The sequence below is a fragment of the Pangasianodon hypophthalmus genome, chromosome 1 (genome assembly GCF_027358585.1).
Source record: "Pangasianodon hypophthalmus isolate fPanHyp1 chromosome 1, fPanHyp1.pri, whole genome shotgun sequence".
In the NCBI taxonomy this organism is placed as follows: Eukaryota; Metazoa; Chordata; class Actinopteri; order Siluriformes; family Pangasiidae; genus Pangasianodon; species Pangasianodon hypophthalmus.
Genome location: NC_069710.1, coordinates 1,703,336 through 1,722,457, shown reverse-complemented (window position 1 = coordinate 1,722,457; position 19,122 = coordinate 1,703,336). Strand labels below are relative to the sequence as shown.

At 39.2% G+C, this 19,122-nt stretch overlaps 3 protein-coding genes across 4 annotated transcripts in view; all 3 read left to right on the top strand.

The window, feature by feature from the left end:
• Positions 1-21: 21 nt before the first annotated feature.
• On the top strand, positions 22-5,020 carry snip1 (Smad nuclear interacting protein). Its single transcript, XM_026913669.3, has 4 exons — positions 22-348; positions 828-957; positions 1,230-1,780; positions 4,130-5,020. The coding sequence occupies exons 1-4, from the start codon at positions 188-190 to the stop codon at positions 4,392-4,394; spliced, it is 1,107 nt and encodes a 368-aa protein (XP_026769470.3). The 5' UTR covers positions 22-187; the 3' UTR covers positions 4,395-5,020.
• Positions 5,021-6,354: 1,334 nt separating this feature from the next.
• Positions 6,355-10,737, top strand: gpn2 (GPN-loop GTPase 2). Its single transcript, XM_026913670.3, has 5 exons — positions 6,355-7,287; positions 7,385-7,541; positions 9,824-9,984; positions 10,112-10,242; positions 10,456-10,737. The coding sequence occupies exons 1-5, from the start codon at positions 6,865-6,867 to the stop codon at positions 10,526-10,528; spliced, it is 945 nt and encodes a 314-aa protein (XP_026769471.3). The 5' UTR covers positions 6,355-6,864; the 3' UTR covers positions 10,529-10,737.
• Positions 10,738-18,719: 7,982 nt separating this feature from the next.
• Positions 18,720-19,122, top strand: part of arid1aa (AT rich interactive domain 1Aa (SWI-like)) — a 27,880-nt gene continuing 27,477 nt past the window's right edge. The window contains exon 1 of one of the 2 annotated variants that reach the window (XM_053233053.1): positions 18,720-19,122. This exon is cut by the window's right edge and continues 843 nt beyond it. In XM_053233053.1, the coding sequence (XP_053089028.1) occupies positions 19,057-19,122 (66 nt within the window). In that variant the 5' untranslated portion in view covers positions 18,720-19,056. The other variant, XM_026913724.3, reaches the window with a different exon arrangement.

The window sequence follows — 19,122 nt, the reverse complement described above, 5'->3', positions numbered from 1 at the left end:
CAAAACGGAACTAAAATCCTGCTTAAGGTGTAGGGGGGGACCATTTTGCGGACGTACACGACATAACCGGAAGTATACGGGAAATTGTTTTAGCATGTTGCACTTATAGCGTAAATTTCTTGGGTTATAGTTGATGTGAGCTCATTTTAAGATCGAGGTGATTATTCGTGATTAGTCGCTGATCGTGATGGAAAACAGGAGAAGAGACAAAAGGTCTCCTGTTCGCGATGGCAAGATAAAAATTAAACAGGAAAAGCTCAGTCCTGCTAGGCCTCAGAGATCACGCCGCTCGAGTTCGGGCTCCAACCGCAGCAGCACGAGTCCTCCGCCGAGGAGACGGGAGCACAGGTGCGTGACTGACTCCTTCATCATGTTTCAGTTTTTAAACACTTTAAACACTTGCTCTGTCTTCTTTTTGTGGATTAATACAATTGTGAAGGTGATCGTCATAGTCACAACAGTTCAGTTCAGTTCATCAGTGCTTTATTGGAATGAATGTTACAAATCGCATTGTTGCCAAAGCAAATATTGCACTTAGATTAAACCAAAATGTACACAAATAACATATATATTTATATATATACGTATTTAAACATTAGAAACATAATAAACAGGATCAGTAAAATATATGTGTATATATATATATATATATATATATATATATATATATATATATATATATACATAAAGCAAACAACAACAACAAAAATCTGACAGCTCAGTGTGTGTACATGGTGTGTGTATTCAGGGTGCATTCAGTCACAACAGCTAGAGCAGTTTGGCAATAGTGGCAACAACCTTGATTCAGGTTCTTGCTGTTTTTATAGATCGCCCATCAGGGAAAAGGACAAATCTCCTGGAAGAAGAGAGCGCTTGTCAGGTCGACACGGGGACAGACCAGCCCGGGACAGGAGGAGTCGGAGTCCACACCACGGAGCTGATAATAGGATAAAGCGGGTCATTTAAACTAAAATTCATTTAATATATTGTTCTCAGTTCTTATATATTGTCACAGTACTGTGGGTTTTAAGCATTTCACATAGACAAGATCTAAAAAAAAAAATCTTTTTTTTTTCTGAAATTACCGTTATGGCAGGACGTTTATCAGATAAACACTAATTAAGACACAGAATGTTACTGTGCGAACTAAATTCATTGTCATATTTGTCTGTAATGGCTGCCCTCATATTTCTGAATTAGTTTGTTAACCAGTTGTGTGTGTTGTACAGGAAAAAGAGGACCGTAATGAAAGGGGAAATAAGGTAGATGAGCGACGTGTTAAAAGGGAAGAACAGCGGCATCACCAGCGAGATCGTGAAAGAGGCCCGGAGCGGCACAGAGACGGGTCTCGGGAGCAGGATTCACATCTGTATCAGCAGCAGCAAGCGGAAAGGGAGCGGCATGACGAGCGTCGCCGAGAAAACCGTCAGAGGCAGGAGGCAAGAGATGGAAATGAGACACAAGCCTTTGGTGGTGGAGAGGAAGAGGAGGAGGAGGAGGCTCCTACTGCTGACAAAGAGAAGCCCAACTTTGAACTCTCGGGAGCTCTGGTGGAAGATACCAACACGTACAGAGGGGTGGTTATTAAGTATAACGAGCCTCCTGAGGCCAGAATCCCTAAAAGGAGGTGGAGATTGTACCCCTTCAAAAATGACGAACCGCTTCCGGTGATGTACATCCACAGGCAGAGTGCTTACCTGCTGGGAAGGCAAAGGAAGATAGCCGACATACCTATTGACCACCCCTCCTGTTCCAAACAGCATGCTGTATTCCAGTACAGGTGAGAAAATACAAATACACCGATCAGCCATAACATTAAAACCACCTGCCTAACATCATGTAGGTCCCATTTGTGCCACCAAAACAGCTCTGACCCATCGAGGCATGGACTCCACAAGACCTCTGAAGGTGTGTGTGGTATCTGGCACCAAGACGTTAGCGGCAGATCCTTAAAGTCCTGTAAGTTGTGAGGTGAGGCCTCCATGGATTGGACTTGTTTGTCCAGCACGTCCCACAGACGCTCGATCAGATTGAGATCTGGGGAATTTGGAGGCCAAGTCAGCACCTTGAACTCTTTATGTTCCTCAAATCATTCCTGAACAGTTTCTGCAGTGTGGCAGGGAGCATCATCCTGCTGAAAGAGGCCACTGCCATTAGGGAATACCGTTGCCATGAAGCGGTGTACCTGGTCTGCAGCAATGTTTAGGTAGGTGGTACGTGTCAAAGTAACATCCACATGAATGCCAGGACCCGAGGTTTCCCAGCAGAACATTGTCCAGAGCATCACACTGCCTCCGCCAGCTTGCCTTTTTCCCATAGTGCATCCTGGTGCCATCTCTTCCCCAGGTAAGCGACGCACACGCACCTGGCCGTGTACATGATGTAAAAGAAAACGTGATTCATCACATCAGGCAGTGGACAGGGTCAGCATGGACACTCTGACCGCTCTGCAGCTACGCAGCTCCGTACGCAGCAAGTTGTGATGCACTGTGTGTTCTGACTCCTTTCTATCAGAGCCAGCATTAACTTTTTCAGCAATCTGTGCTACAGTAGCTCTTCTGTGGGATCGGAACAGACGGGCTGGCCTTCACTCCCCACGTGTTCACTGGTTGTCCTTCCTCGGACCACTTTTGTTAGGTACTAACCAGTGCATACCGGGAACACCCCACAAGACCTGCTGTTTTGGAGAAGCTCTGACCCAGTCGTCTAGACATCACAATCTGGCCGTTGTCAAAGTCGCTCAGATCCTCACGCTTGCCCTAATATATCTCACCCGTTCCGCCACTGTGACGAGATGATCAGTGTTATTCACTTCACCTGTCAGTGGTTTTAATGTTATGCCTGATCAGTGTATTTTGTACCTGCAGTGTTTTTGCTAGAGCATTGCATTGATATCCACAATGTCAGCATGAACATTTATTTATCTATTTATTTATTTATTTATTCATTCACTCAGTTAAGCATCAAGACCATAGGAATGGCTTATGAACAAATACAAGTGAAATGAATAACCATATACAGTCATCTCCAGAATTATTGGTAAAGATGGATAAATATGTTTGAGAAAAATCTTTGTGGTTAATTAACTGAAAATATGAGAGAAATCAATGGTTCATTTTTTTTAATTCGTTATATGACTTAAAACAAAAGAACTCTTGTCACATTTATTGGCATTTGTATATTGTGCAACTATCTATTGCCAAAATAACAGCATTGAGCTTTAACGCTTCCTGAGATTACAGAACAGTTTATCTGATAAGGCCATTTTCAGACCCATATCCGCTGTTAATACGGCCATTGCCTGATTTATGAAGGTAAACACACTTTTGTCTCATTTGATGTGTGTGTTCTTTAATCTTTCCCATGCTGATGAATGACTAAGGGTAATCAGCCTCTGTGTCACCTTGTGTGTTCCCTAGTGAAACAGGAAGTCAGGAATGACCAGTTAAGAGTTCCTAAACACTAAACACAAGTTGTAAAAAATAAATAAATTTAAAAATCTGCTTTAGCTACATTTTGTAAAAAAAAATTAAATTCTAGGGGTGACTATAACTGTGATATGTGATTTTGTTAAAACTTTCATTTCATTTTTATATCATAAATTTACTATTAAAGGTAAGATGTCTCTGATAATTAAATGGTGTGATATTAAGCAAGTTAACCACAAATACTTTTTTTTTTTCCTAACCATTTTATCAAGGTTGTCAGTAGGTCTGGAGCAGACGGTACCTGCCTACAAGCATATGGAAAATCAAATCTTAGTGCCTCTTAAATTATTGCATTTGATCAGAGTAGTTAATCAGAGTTAACATTCGGACATGTTTATCTGAGCTCTGCCAAAAAAAAAAAAAAAAAAAAAAAAGACGTGCCAGTAATGAATTATTGAATATGTACAGTGCCAGGTTAAGTGTGTGTATATATGTATATGTGTGTGTGTATATATATATATATATATATATATATATATATATATATATATATATATATATATAGGGAGGAATGAAATACAAGTTTATATCTCTGATGTTCTCTAAAAATAACCGCAGTGCATGTGATCAGTTACATTAATCAGCAGCATTGTTTTTAGCCACTTATTTGTGTCCTGGAATTCTGTGTTTGTCATCTTCAGGTTAGTGGAGTTCACACGAGCCGACGGAACCACAGGCAGGAGAGTGAAGCCCTACATTATCGACCTGGGTTCAGGTAACGGCACGTACCTGAACAATCAGCGTATAGAGCCACAGCGCTACTACGAACTCAAGGAGAAAGACGTGCTGAAATTTGGCTTCAGTAGTCGCGAGTACGTGCTCCTGCACGAGTTTTCTGACACAGCAGAGGTCGACGCTAAGAAGGATGAGGATGATGAGGAGGAGGATGAAGGTCTTGATGAATAGTCAGTGCTCAGATTACCAAAGTACATTTGTTTTAATAGACTTTTACAAAGAGCACTGACTGTACAGTCTCGATCGCTGTGATAAACCCAGATGTCAATGGGTTTTTATGGTTTTGATGTGACCATTGTTTTATGAATGAGGTTTATCAAGAAACGCAGTGATGGGCTTCGACCTGACTGCTTTCTGTGTATAAATCATTCTCAGGTGGACAGCATAAGCATCATATCAGACGGCTTTGTATTGTCTGGTACTGCCCGGTGTAGTCCCTTTATCCCAAGTGCTCAATGCCAGAACAAAATATATATTTTTTTGGATTATTTGTCAGTGAACGTCTAAATTCTGTAAATATCCTGGATGTCATCATTGTTATTATTTTAGTTGGTAATTTTTAACAATTATGAAAATGGCTATTTCTAGTTTGTAGACATTCTTGTATTTTTTCTTTTTTTCCATTTTTCTTTTTTTTTTTTTGCTAAATGTTGCATACTAGTGAGATTTGTTTTCATTATTGTTCTACTCCAAAGTAATTACATTTCTTTCTTTAAAATATTGAGTTGCATAATACTCTGTATGTGGTTTAGTTGTTTTCTATTGTAAAATAAAACCAGGGAAGAATGTGTGTATTATTTTTGCTTTATTTATGTGTTGTCCAAAGGCAAAATGGGTCTAAAGAGGTGCGAACATCTATGGTTTAGCTGTAGCATTTACGATTCCTTGCTACAGAGATGCATATAAAATTCTTCTGGCTGAAAAGCCAGTTCATGAACGGTGAAAGGGTGCGGGACAAGAAAAAGACATTTGTTTCTGGTAGTGTTTAATTCCACTTTGTGCTGAATTTATCGGTGAATTTATGAAACTCAGTTTTGTGAGTCAATAGACATCAAGAAGGCTGAACTGTGGCCTCTATAGTTGGTGAAAAATATTATCTCTATATTGTTTCCTAAAATCACACCCATCAGAACCAACATACTGTGATGTGTGTATATATATAGTCACAATTTGTGTAATTTTGCCTCTGTATACCGCCACAATGGGTTTGAAATGAAGCTTTAATTCAAAGGGTTTAATAAAAATATTGCATTAACCGTTCAGGAATTACAGCCATTTTTTACTGAGTCCCTCCATTTTCACAGGCTCAAAAGTAATTGGACAGTTGACTGATAATCAGTGTCATGGCCAGGTGTGTGCTGTTTCCTCGTTATTTCATGACAAATTAAGGAGATAAAAGGTCTGGAGCTGATTCTAAGTGTTGAATTTGCATTTCATGGGAACTTTCATGATGCAATTTTGATGCAAGTGAAGGAGGCCATCATTAGGCTGAAAAAATTAAACAGACCTATCAGAGAGACAGCAGAAACTTTAAACTTTTTTTTTTTTTTTTTAAATTAGACTAATTGATCTTGTGCCACACTTAAAGAGAATGTAAGGGGCTATTGAAATAATGGTGGCGAGAGGCCTGGTAATGTTATATATACATTATATATATATATATATATATATATATATATATATGTATATGTGTGTGTGTGTGTGTGTGTGTGTGTGTGTGTGTGTGTAATTTTAAATGAGAAAACTCCATCTTATGAGCTCACTGTTTTAACATTGTATAAAAGCATGGGCCATGACTTTGTAAATCAGATGATCTAGACTTCTCGCTTTTGTTGGCTGTTTCAATAAAGTCTGATTTTTGGCATCCAAGACCCCTTGACTTTGGCATAGTTTTTTCTTCTTTATTCTAGATTAAGAGAGTTTTCCATGACAAATGATCCACTATCCAAGTCTGCTCTTTTCAGTTGATGGGCTTCTGATAAATTATAAATAGCAAAAGATATATTTTTATAGGTATATAGGTAATGGGTATATTTCTATACCTATGAAGTGCACATATTATGTATGTTTGGTTTATCTGCTAAAATGAGTGTCTATAATTCCTCATTCCTTCAGTGGGAGACTTTCATTTTGAAGTTGGCCATGATGACCCGGATGTGATCATAGTGGCTGCATTTATTATTTCACGTTGTGGAGCAGTTTTTAAAAAATCCTCTAACATATCTTGTATTGTTGTATTCATTTACTAATTGAGACTTTTTTGTTTGTTTGTTCGGGTTGGATAATTAATTCTGCAGCACATATTTGCATATCTGTCTGTTATTCTGCTGGTTTGTTGTTCCTCCACTTCATGCCCAGGTGGAAAGGAGAAGAGTTTGCGTCACGTGTTTGAGTGTAAACAGACTGATATTAACACCTAGCCTTATTATTCATACTCTAATGATAGAAACTTCTTAGCTCGCTATCAGGTGCTCTTATAAGCCTGTTGTTTTGTGTTTCCTTCCTTTTGTACCAGCGTGAACATCATGTATCTACAAGCCTCACTATCTCACTGCCTCTGCTAGTTAAGTGATAGTTTAGTTTATGAGTTAATGAGTTAATGAGTTTGGATTGGTTTGACTAGTCTGTGTGGCTGAGAGCCATGAGCACTTCCCCTGGAGCTCAGCAGGCTTCTCTGCGCTTTGGCCAGGTCGTTATTGGGCCACCTGGCTCAGGTAAAACGACCTACTGCCGAGGCATGCATGACTTCCTGAGTCAAGTAGGGCGCAAAGTCGTGGTAATAAACCTGGATCCTGCAAACGAAGGACTGCCTTATCAGTGTGCAGTGGACATCTCGGAGCTAGTCACACTTGAAGATGTGATGGAGGGTCTGAAACTAGGCCCTAACGGTGGCCTCATCTATTGCATGGAGTATTTAGAGGCCAATCTGGACTGGTTAAAGGCTAAACTGCAGCAGCACCATGACTGCTACTTCCTGTTTGACTGCCCTGGTCAGGTGGAGCTTTACACTCATCACGGTGCAGTGCGAAATATATTTGCCCAGCTATCCAAGTGGAATTTCAGGGTGAGTAAAAAAGCTACGGCGATGACCGATGTTATTGGTGTGTGTGTGAATTATAACTCCCACTTCCCTTGTGTTGGACTTTCATTCATGATTGTAGTTGACTGCAGTGCATCTGGTGGACTCTCATTACTGCGCTGATCCAGCCAAGTTCATTTCTGTGCTCTGCACCTCGCTGTCCACCATGCTTCAGGTGGAGCTGCCTCACGTCAATGTTCTCTCCAAGATGGACCTCATTGAGCAGTACGGCAAGCTGGGTGAGTCGATATTAGTAGTGAGTAGATTAGATATTAGTGGTTCACAATAAAGTGGGTCCAAGCACCACAGGGATCAGTGATTCGTGTGTGTGTGTGTGTGAGCAACCGTGATAGAAATCACAACCCACCGTTATGAAAGTTAATGCTTATTTATTAGCCTGTTTATCTGGGTTTAATCCAGATCTCAACTCAAAAACAAGTAGGCCTTTAGTTGATGTCACCATTGACCTAATGGAACCTGTTGGTGGAAAATGTAGTAATAAAAAGCTCAATGGCCTAAAAAATGACCAAACTTTAATTGTAAACTTTTAAATAAAGAGCCTACTCTTTGAATAGTTGGATTATATTCCAACGTCTGTGCAAAGGGTGTGTGTGAAGTTTATTTTACCCTTAAAGGAGTACCTGGCTGCAACACGTTGGAGAACTCGAGTCCTACATGACAAAGGTTTTATTGTGATATTGAGTTTATTGTGTTTTGCATGTTTTTATGTAATAGAGTATTCAGAAATGTGAAGTGTGATCCATTCATGTACAGGCTCTTTATAGACCCCCTTTTCCAGCTCTTCCCTTCAGCTTTAGCCAAATGAAATCAAGTAGGAAGTCACCGTGCTGTTTTAAAATTGTAAATTACACATACAGTCAGGTCCGTAAGTATTTGGACAGTGACACAATTTGTGTAATTTTGCGTCTGTACACCACCACCATGGATTTGAAATGAAGCAATCAAGATGTGACTGAAGCGTAGACTTTAATTCAAGGGGTTTAACAAAAATATTGCATTAAAGGTTTAGGAATTACAGCCATTTTTTTTTGCAGAGTCCCTCCATTTTCACAGGTTCAAAAGTAATTGGACAAACTAACAATGCCTGAAGTCTGGAATCCATGGACATCACCAAATGCTGAGTTTCCTCCCTTGAGATGCTTTGCCAGGCCTTTACTGCAGCTGCTTTGAGTTGCTGCTTGTTTTCTGGGTCTTTTTGCCTTCAGTTTTGTCTTCAGTAAGTGAAAAGCATGCTCAAGTGGGTTGAGGTCATCAGACATTTAACAATATTTAATTTCTTTGCCTTAAGAAGCCCTTGGGTTGCTTTCGTGGTATGTTTTGGGTCATTATCCGTCTGTACTGTGAAGTGCCGTCCTATCAGTTTTGCAGCATTTGACTGAATCTGAGCAGAAAGAATAGCTCTATACACTTTAGCATTCATCCTGCTGTCAACAATCACATCGTCAGTAAACACCCAGTGACCCACTTCCATTGGCAGCCATACATGCCCATGCCATAACACTGCCTCCACATATTTGACAGATGATGTGGTATGCTTTGGATCATGAGCCCTTCCTTTCCTTCTCCAAACTCTTCTCTTCCCATCATTCTGGTACAAGTTAATCTTGCATCAGAACTATTCAGGTTTTTTTGAGGTTTTCTAGCAAAATCTAATCTGGCTTTTCTCTTCTTGAGTGTTACCAGGGGTTGACATCTTAAGGTAAACTGTCTGTATTTACAGTCATGAAGGCGTTTCTTGATTGTGGACTTTCACAATGATACGCCTACCTCCTCCAGAGTGTTCTTGACTTGGCTAGATGTTGTGAAGGGGTTTTTCTTCAACAAGGAAAGAATTCTGCGATCATCCACTTTAGTTGTCTTACGTGGTCTTCCAGGCCTTTTAGTGTTGCTGAGTTCACCAGTGCATTCCTTATTTTTAAGAATGTACCAAATTGTTGATGTGGCCACTCCTAAAGTTTCTGCTCTCTCTCTGATGTATCTGTTTTTTTGTTTTTTCAGCCTAATGATGGCCTCCTTCACTTGCATCGACGCCTCTTTGGACCACATAGTCAGAGTTCCCATGAACAGCTACCAAATGCAAATTCAACACTTGGAATCAACTCCAGACCTTTTAATCTCCTTAATTTGTAATGAAATAACGAGGAAACAGGCCACACCTGGCCATGACACTGATTATCAGTCAATTGTCCAATTACTTTTGAGCCTGTGAAAATGGAGTGATTTTGTAAAAAAAATAAATGGCTGTAATTCCTGAATGGTTAATGCAATGTTTTTGTTAAACCCCTTAAATTAAAGCTGAAAGTCTACACTTCGCTCACATCTTTCTTTATTTCAAACCCATTGTGGAGGTATACAGAGGCAAAACTACAAAAAGTGTCACTGTCCAAATATTTATGGACCTGACTGTCTTGGATCCACAGGGATACCAAGTTAAATTTCAATTACAGAACAACATGCCTTCACTAATGGCTCTTCTTTCATGTGTTATCATCTTTCCCAGCCTTCAATCTTGATTTCTACACGGAGGTTATGGACCTGTCGTACCTGGTGGAACATTTAGCCACTGACCCGTTTTTTAAGAAGTTCCACCATCTGAATGAGAAGTTGGCTGAGGTGATTCAGGACTACGGCCTCGTGTCGTTTGTCCCTCTGAATGTGCAGGTTAGTTCTCTCTCTCTCTTTCTCTCTTTTTCTCTCTCTCTCTCTCTCTCTTTTTCTCTCTCTGTCACAAACTCTGTTACTAAGGACTAACAGGCATTGGATACATATCCTGATACTTCTTCTACAGGACAAGGAGAGCATGATGCAGGTCCTCCGCACAGTGGACAAGGCCAATGGCTACTGCTTCGGTGACTTGGAGGAGAGAAATCTGCAGGCTATGATGTCTGCTGCTGTTGGTGCAGATTTTCAGTTTAACTTGTATCCTTATTAAATCAGTTGTCTTTTTATCGTAGTTACATTAACATTTATTCATTTTCTCAGATCCGTATCCAAAGTGACCTGGATATAATCCAAGGATTATCATATTCCTGTTTCCTTAGCTGGTTGAATTTCAGTGACTTCATCTATCCTATCTTTATAATATTTATTTACATGTGGATGAAATAGATTTCCTTAACCTTTTTATTCCAGAGCTCATGGAGTACAAGAGAGATATGTGGAAACCAACAAAAAGACTTTGGAAGAAGAGGTCATGGACTTGTAACTGCAATAAAAGCTAAATTTAGTGACTTGTTATTGACTTGACTGTCTTTCCTAAATAGAAGGTTTTGAAGTTTTAAGATTATTTGTAGTAGACAAACAAATTTAAACCATGTACAATGTGAGCACCTACCATGAACATTTTCAGAATGAGGACTGGAGTCTGCAGGAATAGCCGTATTTCAGTAAGAAAATAAATAAATAAATAACTTTCTCTATAGTAAATGTGCATTTTTAATATCATATATGATATCTTACACTTGTATTTGATTGACATATTTGTTAAGCACCATATCTGTTTTGGTTTACTGTGTGTATTTTTACTGTTTACTGTATTCTTCTTGAATTCAAGAAACTTAATTTGTAAAAAATAAAACATCGAACACACTTCCACACTCAGTGAACACTTTATTAGGTAACATACGTGATAATATTTGTAAATTGTAATCCACATATTCTTCTCAGCACTGAATGCATTACCATATGTGCTGTGATTTCTTTTGTTAATTAACTATTCTGTAAATAGATGTCTTTATTTATTACCTAGTAATATATATGGATTGCTACAGAAAGACTTTAATCAGATTCATATGCAGAAATATAACAACATGGTAAGAGTAGAGAAATATATCCAGGAAGTAATGAACAATATTAGTCTCAGCTGATTATTATTATTATTATTATAAGCTTTGAAATGGTGTGTTTATGGTCATCTTTTTTTTTTTTTTACCAGGTCACTTTGCACCTCAATCATGCTGTATAAGAAGTATTTCTGAGTTTTTGTTTCAAACAGTACCTTCATTAAGGTGCAAAAAAAAAAACATGTTATCAATAATAACACAATAAGCAAAGTGATTAATCATTAGTAGACCATAGCATTCAAGAACTTAATCCAGTGAACTCTGTAATACTGTGTTTAATACTGATGAAATGACATGTCAAACTTCATCCACCAGAGGATGCTGTGGGAAAGCAGACCTGATCAAGCTAGCTTGTTTGAATGAGATGTGGAGGCCTGGACTTATTTCAGCCCTGTGGTGAATTTCTTCAATCTGCAGCTTTTAGTGTCTTGTGAATTAAAGGTCTGAGAGATGGTGGTTAAAGATTAGGTGTTAAAATGTGCTTAAACTGTGTTCGGTTGTATTATATGATCTTTTTTTTTTAATGTATAGGCTGTATATAGCATAAAGCACGCGCCCACGGCGTTATAACGCTTGTTTGCGCGCTCATTGGAGTGTCTCGCAGTGGAGAGACTGCTGCATGCGGGACACCTTTCCCATCATGTGCTGCCTGGACCTTGTAAAGGCCCTGTCACCCGCGGAGGAACACTGGAATGCATTGTACACGCGAGGGAGAGATGACAACTATGTTACCTAGTGCCTTGTGTTTTCAAAACCAGTCTTTTCTAGGCTTCTTGTCTGTTTAAAAATTAAGATTTTTAGGTTGTTTTGACCAAACCATGCCACTTTGTACAATTTACATCGCTTCAGAGTCTTCTAAGGGCTTTGCGCTAATAATCACCTTAACGCATACTTGTGTGATCCGCGGAAGGATTCATGAGACTACAGGGTTGTGCATCGCCTCTTAGCGCACTCGGTGTGTGTGGGCGTCGCTAAAACACGGACCGGAGCCGCAGATCCACACATCCTCATTCCGCTTACTTCTAACCATGACTGCTCCTTTGTGAGCAAAGAGAGAGATAGCCTATATTTCAAGTGTGAAATGAAGCTTTTGTCTAATCTCACTTTCTGGAATAATAACTCTGTGTTTTTGACAAGAATCTTATGAACATTTTAACATATTTGCATTTTTAATATGTACCATATAAGGAGTAAATACATGATGTAATCAGAAAGAAAGTCGTGTGTGTGTGTGTGTGTGTGTGTGTGTGATATTGTACAAGCCTGAACTCACTTATTTGAGTATAACAACATGAACTAACTCTATAAAATTAGAAGTACATAGTTTTTACCTGTAAAATTTTATATCTATTTTAGATTAATCAGCTAAAAAGATGGGACTCTTAAAAGGAGAAGGAAACTTTTATTTTGTTGTTTCCTCTTGGCTTCTGGTTTATTTGTGTTATTTTTTTCCTATTTATTTATTTGATTAGCCTACACAGAGAATGTTAAAGACAAATACTGTTTAAGAGTTGAAAGCTAACACCAACACTCAGCCTTCGTTATGGCCTACTGAATGAGGAAATTGAGTAGAAGGCCCGCCTAAACTAAGAGGAAATGTTTCTTTTTATGTTTTTAAAAGTGTGTTCCTACACTCATGCTGCTTCACTTTCATTTTTTTGCTCTCTAGACATTCATATATCGACTTCACTGATGAATGTGCTTACCTAAATGATATCAGAGATGTTTAACTGACTGATGTATAAAAGATTAGAATATAAAAGGAATATGTTTCCTAAACGGTGGGTCTTTGTGCAGACAAATCAGTGCAGGAGCATGTAATGGAAGACAACACGAACATAGTAAACTGGCTATTTTGTGTAATATCCTGTTTATGCTCATCACCACTCCCATCACAGAGTGGGGAAGTTTTGAAGAACTGCACAGCATACCTCTTTAGCTAAATAACTATTATTTCAGTTTGGATTTTATGTGATAGCTAAGACAAAAGGAAACTTCTGCTGTATGTCATTCTTGCTAAGAGGAACCCACATGTACTCTATTGCATCAACATAAGCCTGATTTAACTTCATTTTTCATGCTTCATTATGTGTAGTCCATCACTTATGTGTAGTCCTACATCTCTGTAACATGTTATTGATGATTGTTTGGTGGAAAAAAAACTCAAGTGCAGGGGGTTTGGTAGAGCTGGAGCAGCAACTGAAAACAGGACGCAGTGAAAAAACAGCCTGTGAGCTACTGACTCAGTCCAGAATCCAGTTCACAGTTTAGTTGTATCCTCATGGTAAAATCAGGAGCCAGACAGGCAGAAGGAGTTAGTGATGTGAAATTCGTTTCTGCCTTCCTAGGCTTATGAATGTACGAGTTTGACAAGTTGACTACCCTATATTTCTAGTTTATATTCTGGTACACCTCTGAGAATTTAACCATAAATGCCTGTATGGAACCTGAATCATTTCATTTTATACCAAAGATTTGACCTTCCCTCTCTATTTTTTTATGCATTTGGGTCTGTTCATTATGCTGTTTATTTTTTTTTTCTGGAGCATGTGATAAACAGAATGACTCTTATCACTGGTATATGTTTAATTCAGTATAGTAAAGTCACAAAAAAAAGGAAAAAATCACTAAATGATCATGGTCTAATGGTTCACAGGAAACAAAGGAAATGTAGCAAGATATTTAAAAAAAAATTACTACTACTAGTAATAATAATAATAGTAATAATAGTAATAAAACAATGCAGGCCTACGGTGTGTTGCCATGTTTCTGTTGTCTCGGGGTTTGTTGTGTAGCTGTGTTCTGTGTGTTAGTGTGAGGGTGGGGGGTATTGGTTGTGCGTATGCACCCACACCTATGCTTTCATGCAGCGGCTTCCCAGACTGCTACTTCTTTCCTTAGCACACTTCAGAGAGCCAGTTTATGTGTGTGACGGCTGCCCAGCAACCTGCTGGCTAAGGCCCAACTTCCCTGTGTGTGCTCTGGTTACTTTGTAGATTCCCATGTGGGGGTGTGTCTGAGAGTAAACGATTGAATGAGCCACTAATTGAAAGAATGGCTCCATAGAACAATCTCCTCCTTTTTTTGCCTTGACTGTAGCTTATGTGCTGCTTATGTCCATATTTACGGCAATGGGTTTGTCTGGTTTACATATAGCACATATATTCTGTCATTCATTCTGACCTGTTACAGAGCTTTTCATATATTTAAAATGTGTGCAACAATTTGAATCTCAACTAGATGTCAAAAGATTTACTCTTTGACATCCATACAGATTATTTACTGTTAATTTGCAATTTTTTGTGGAACCAAGTACAAGTGCACCATCAAGAAAAAGAAAAATACACAGAATGGCATGAAGAAGGCTGGGGCTGATTTCTTTACAGCCCAAACTGTAGATTCATGCAGCTTTTCAGGGACAGTTGTATCAGCTGATCTGATTATATCCTTAGATAGGCTGCTAATTCTTATTCTTCTAATATCCCATGTCATTGACACATCCATAAACATGTCATCAGCACTGACTGAGAAGACACATGTGAAATACAGTTGCAGGAACAATGAATGTCAGTGAGGTGGAACCAGTGAATATTGCACAACCAAAAAATTTGAAATCATGAATGCACCTTCCTATCTTCCCTTTGGTGTGGGTGTAATAGTTTGCCCAACATTCTTATCATTCTTATTATCCTATCCATATCCTGTCATGTAATGCATCGTTAAACACTAATACTTTCATTGATAGCTATTAGATATTAACCTTCCAATATAATGCCATGACGAGCTGTCACTGAGTACACATAACATTATATCGGCCTTGTTTCTGCTACATTATACGACTGATAAATTGATTCCCCACTTTTGGGTGAACAAATGTTTTTTTTTATTATTTATTTCAGTCAGCTTGAGGTTGAAACATACAGAAGTCTATTTACCTGAACACAACTGATGACGGCTGTAGCAAGTGAATTGCCTAGACAAATAGCTAGCTAGTTAGCACAACAAGATTACTGATATCATCTTTCACCTGTTTGGTCTGAGTCATATGATGGATCTGGCAAAATAACCACACCTTAACTGCTAATAGATAGATAGATAGATAGATAGATAGATAGATAGAACTTAAGCTATTTTAGAAAAACAAAATCATGAAGTAGTGACGATGAGCAAATGTTTCTGAACTAACAGCAACAGCATGAAGTGTCCTTGGTTTGACTTTGTTGGTGTTTTGAAAATTTTGAAGAACAGTAAGGATTACAAAAACACTTATATTTGCTCATATATACTAATATGAACCCAGGCCCATGTCTCTAAGACATATATTCATTCATTCAGCTTTAGTCCATTGCAGCACACCATACACAAACATATTCACACCTTTAGGGCCATTTAGAGTCACCGATCCATCTACTGGCATGTTCTTATGAGGAGGGAGGAAACCAGAGACCCTGGAGGAAACATGATCACCAACTAGTGGCCAATTTCTATGCCCTTGCATAGGCTAATACAGAGTCCATATGTAGACATACTGTACATTTAAATTTCTCAACAACAGGTCAATGCATAGTTTGTCAAATGCCTGCTAAAAAAAAAAAACTGGCCAGTGGTGACCATGTTTTTATTTAGTTATTTATTTAAAAGTAATTCTTATAAATCATTTTGCAAACTAGCATAAATTTAGAATCCACTGAATATTCAAACTTGATCAGAAAAGTCCTACTTGATAAACAGTTATTTGAATGTTATCCCACATCATATTGTTAGTATTTGTACAAAATTTAAAAATAGAAAAATGAAACATTAACTTCATGAAAAATCAGAGAAGATCTGATTTCTATATTCAAGACTGGCCATGGCCTAAACATTCTTTAGCCTGTAACAGCCAAATGGTTTGACCTATGAACCTTCTGTTAATAACTTATGAGCAGAGGGAAAAGATAGTCTAGAATAAATGTATTATAAAAAAAAATGTAAAATTCACATAATTAGCTGGAGGCATGGTGGGGTGTTGTTGCTGCCTCACAGCTCCAGGATTCCCAGTTTGATCCTGAGTTTGGGATAATGTGTGTGTGGAGTTTCTGTGCATGTTTTGTATGTTCTGTATGCACATGGGTTACCTCCAGGTTCTCTGGTTTCCTCCTAACTCACAGAAACATACCAGTAGGTGGACTGGCAAGTCTAAAGTGTGAACGAGTGTGTGCATGGAGTGCTTCGATGGACTGGCGTCCCATTCAGGGTGTGTCTCTGCCTTGCACCCACTGTTCCTGGGATAGGCTCCAGATCCACTGCCATCCTGACCAGGATAAAGAGGTTACTGAAGATGAATTAATCAACATAAATAGGTAAAAAAAAAAAAAATGTGCAAATTGGTCCAAATGGAAAAATTGCGTAGGTCCGATCAAAGAATTTGAGCTAAAATTAATTTGACTGTTGGGGCAAAAGAGAAAACATGATCTATAAGCCAGTACTGATCTTTTTCTCCTCTGCTGAAGGAGTATATGCAGAACATTTCTAGCAGATTGGTCGTTTGTGGGTCTCAGATCTAGTCTCAGTCTCATTCCTTCCAATCAAAAGAAACATCTTAAAAACAAAATGGTTCCAGGACTACATTCTCTGGACCCCTCAAAATGTCGATTTGAAAGTGGTTTGATAAAGAAGTATACAGGGAGCTCTGTAGTTCTCTGGTTGAGGCTGGAGTATAGTGTAGGCCAGGAGTACAGCAGCACTGTGTGTGTGTGTGTGTGTGTGTGTGTGTGTGTGTGCTGCACTGAAGCCGAGCTGTGCTGTGCTGTGTGTGCTGTGCTGTACCCATCCCCCACAGTCAGGCACTAGCAGTGCTGGGCTTCTTTTGCAAGCAGCAAGGCTTCAGCTAAAGAGAGACAGAAAAAGAGAGGGGTGTGGGGCGGGGAGACGTGAGCAACAAGAACCGAGCTTATTCTTGTGCACAGAAATTATTTTCCCTCGTCAGATCCTCCTTTCTGTTTCACTTACAGGCCAGAGTGAACTACAGGGTAAATAGGCAGAGGTTATTTTGTGATGATAATGTATTCTGCTTTTCAACCGCTTGCAGTATTTTATCTGATTTTCTCCTCACCCTCTCCCTCCCTCTCGTTCTTTTTTTTTTCCATTTTCACTTCCTGCTTTCAGTCGTAGCCCCGCCCACCAGCAGCCCTATCTTCTACTGCCTTTTCCTCTGCTACACTCACAAGCAACTCGCCCTTATTCTAGGTTTCTGTGGAGCCTCAGTAAAGATTTCAAACCAATGAATCCTAGATTCATATGTTCAACTTATATGGTATTAATCTAATGACATTTTCCAATAATTCCAACTGAATATCTATCTGCATGGCTGTGTAATGTAGTTACCATATATTATTATTATTATTATTATTGTTATTATTACTACAGTATACATGTGTTATTACAGTGTACACATGCATATGATGACAGAGGCAATACACACAGTACAGACAGGTGACAAATTCAAGGTAAAACTTATGGGGGACATTTTGCTGGAATGATTTGAATCCACTTATCCCCTTAGAGAGAAACAACGCAAATCGATACAGAGTTTTTCTGACTGATCACCGTTAATTGTATCGTATGAACATTTCCCTCCTGATAGGAGTGTTTTCTGCCGGGATGACAAAGCCCCCATGCACACAGGGCATGAGGACACACCGATTGATTTGATGAGTATGTAACTGATAAATCGATTTTTGCAAATATTGCACTTAAATCTGGTTTATACCGTCCGATTTCAGCAGTCGTTTAAAATGACTACTTGTCACACCGCACAAGATTATTCAGATAGATTCTTTGCGAAATTCTATAACAAATTGTGACATAGCACACGTTCTCAGTGTCAGATTATCCGATGAAGATCCTCTAACGATAGACCTGCGGTTAAAGAAAATTATGATGTCCTGCTCATGTTATCACTCAGCACAATCTGGGCTTGTGCAGAAAATCGGGTTGCATAAATGGAAACATTCTTCAAAGTGAGCTTGAGAAAAGAAGGATATTATATTTTCCCCTGTCCATTAGCGTGGTTCGTTTACGTTTCACCTTTTCCCACTAGCCTGTTTGTAGCCGTCCCGTTAGTTTTGCGTAACCCTGTGCCGTCCTCTTATTGGTGGCCTTCGGACCAGTGTTGCAACAGCGATCACACTCTGAGATTTTAATTACGATTTTCTGACACTGTTCGTCTGTTTTTGGTCACAATAGCACTAAACCAGACACTAATCTCAACTCACAACCAAAGACTTCATGTTATGATTGACAGCAACATTGTGACAAAAGTCATACGGTCTAAGTCCTGCGTTAAAGTAGGACTGAATTCGAAATCTTTGCAATATTTTATAAAATGACAAGGAAGTAGTAGAAGCGAACTGGTGGGTAACTAGTCAAGAAATACAAAATAGTGATTACAGATGAAATATTTTTGTATGTGAGTTTATGTATTGCTAAAAAAGTGTTTTTCTTGCTGTTATGCAACGTCAAGCTCCCCCTTCCCCGCCAAACGAGCCCATTCCGCACTCTGAGGAGGATCCACTCCGGGTTTTCCTTGTTGCAGTGTGTGTCGGTAAAATGGCTGTATGAGCCTCGTGCTGGTGTGATCCGTTCCTCCGCTGTAGTCTAGTTCTGTAATAGAAACCCCCACAAATTCCGTGTCGGTTAAATTCATTCCCTGGGAACACAGTTTACTGTTCAGAGTGCTTCTAAAAAGCAGTGCTAGCGGTGCAGCCCGGATTCGTTCCGGCGGTAAGGGGTGGGGATGACTCGAGATACGGGCAAATGGTTGTAAAACTGTTGTATTTACGTTTCAATGTTTAGCGTTCGATTGTGACTTGACTCGCCGAGAGGGAGAGAGAGAGAGAGGGGGGTTATCATGGCCGCTCAGGTCGCTAGCGCTACCTCTCTCAACAGCAGCCCGCCTTCCGAGCTGAAAAAAGCG

What these genes read in the sequence shown, in the direction of transcription:
- snip1 (XM_026913669.3), top strand. Translation starts at nt 188, where the DNA reads ATGGAAAACAGGAGAAGAGACAAAAGGTCTCCTGTTCGCGATGGCAAG. An exon ending in CCGAGGAGACGGGAGCACAG is followed by an intron (nt 349 to 827) that starts GTGCGTGACTGA and finishes CTGTTTTTATAG; the next exon opens with ATCGCCCATCAGGGAAAAGG. An exon ending in CATGCTGTATTCCAGTACAG is followed by an intron (nt 1,781 to 4,129) that starts GTGAGAAAATAC and finishes TGTCATCTTCAG; the next exon opens with GTTAGTGGAGTTCACACGAG.
- gpn2 (XM_026913670.3), top strand. Translation starts at nt 6,865, where the DNA reads ATGAGCACTTCCCCTGGAGCTCAGCAGGCTTCTCTGCGCTTTGGCCAG. An exon ending in TTGTCCCTCTGAATGTGCAG is followed by an intron (nt 9,985 to 10,111) that starts GTTAGTTCTCTC and finishes CTTCTTCTACAG; the next exon opens with GACAAGGAGAGCATGATGCA. An exon ending in GCAGATTTTCAGTTTAACTT is followed by an intron (nt 10,243 to 10,455) that starts GTATCCTTATTA and finishes TTTTTATTCCAG; the next exon opens with AGCTCATGGAGTACAAGAGA.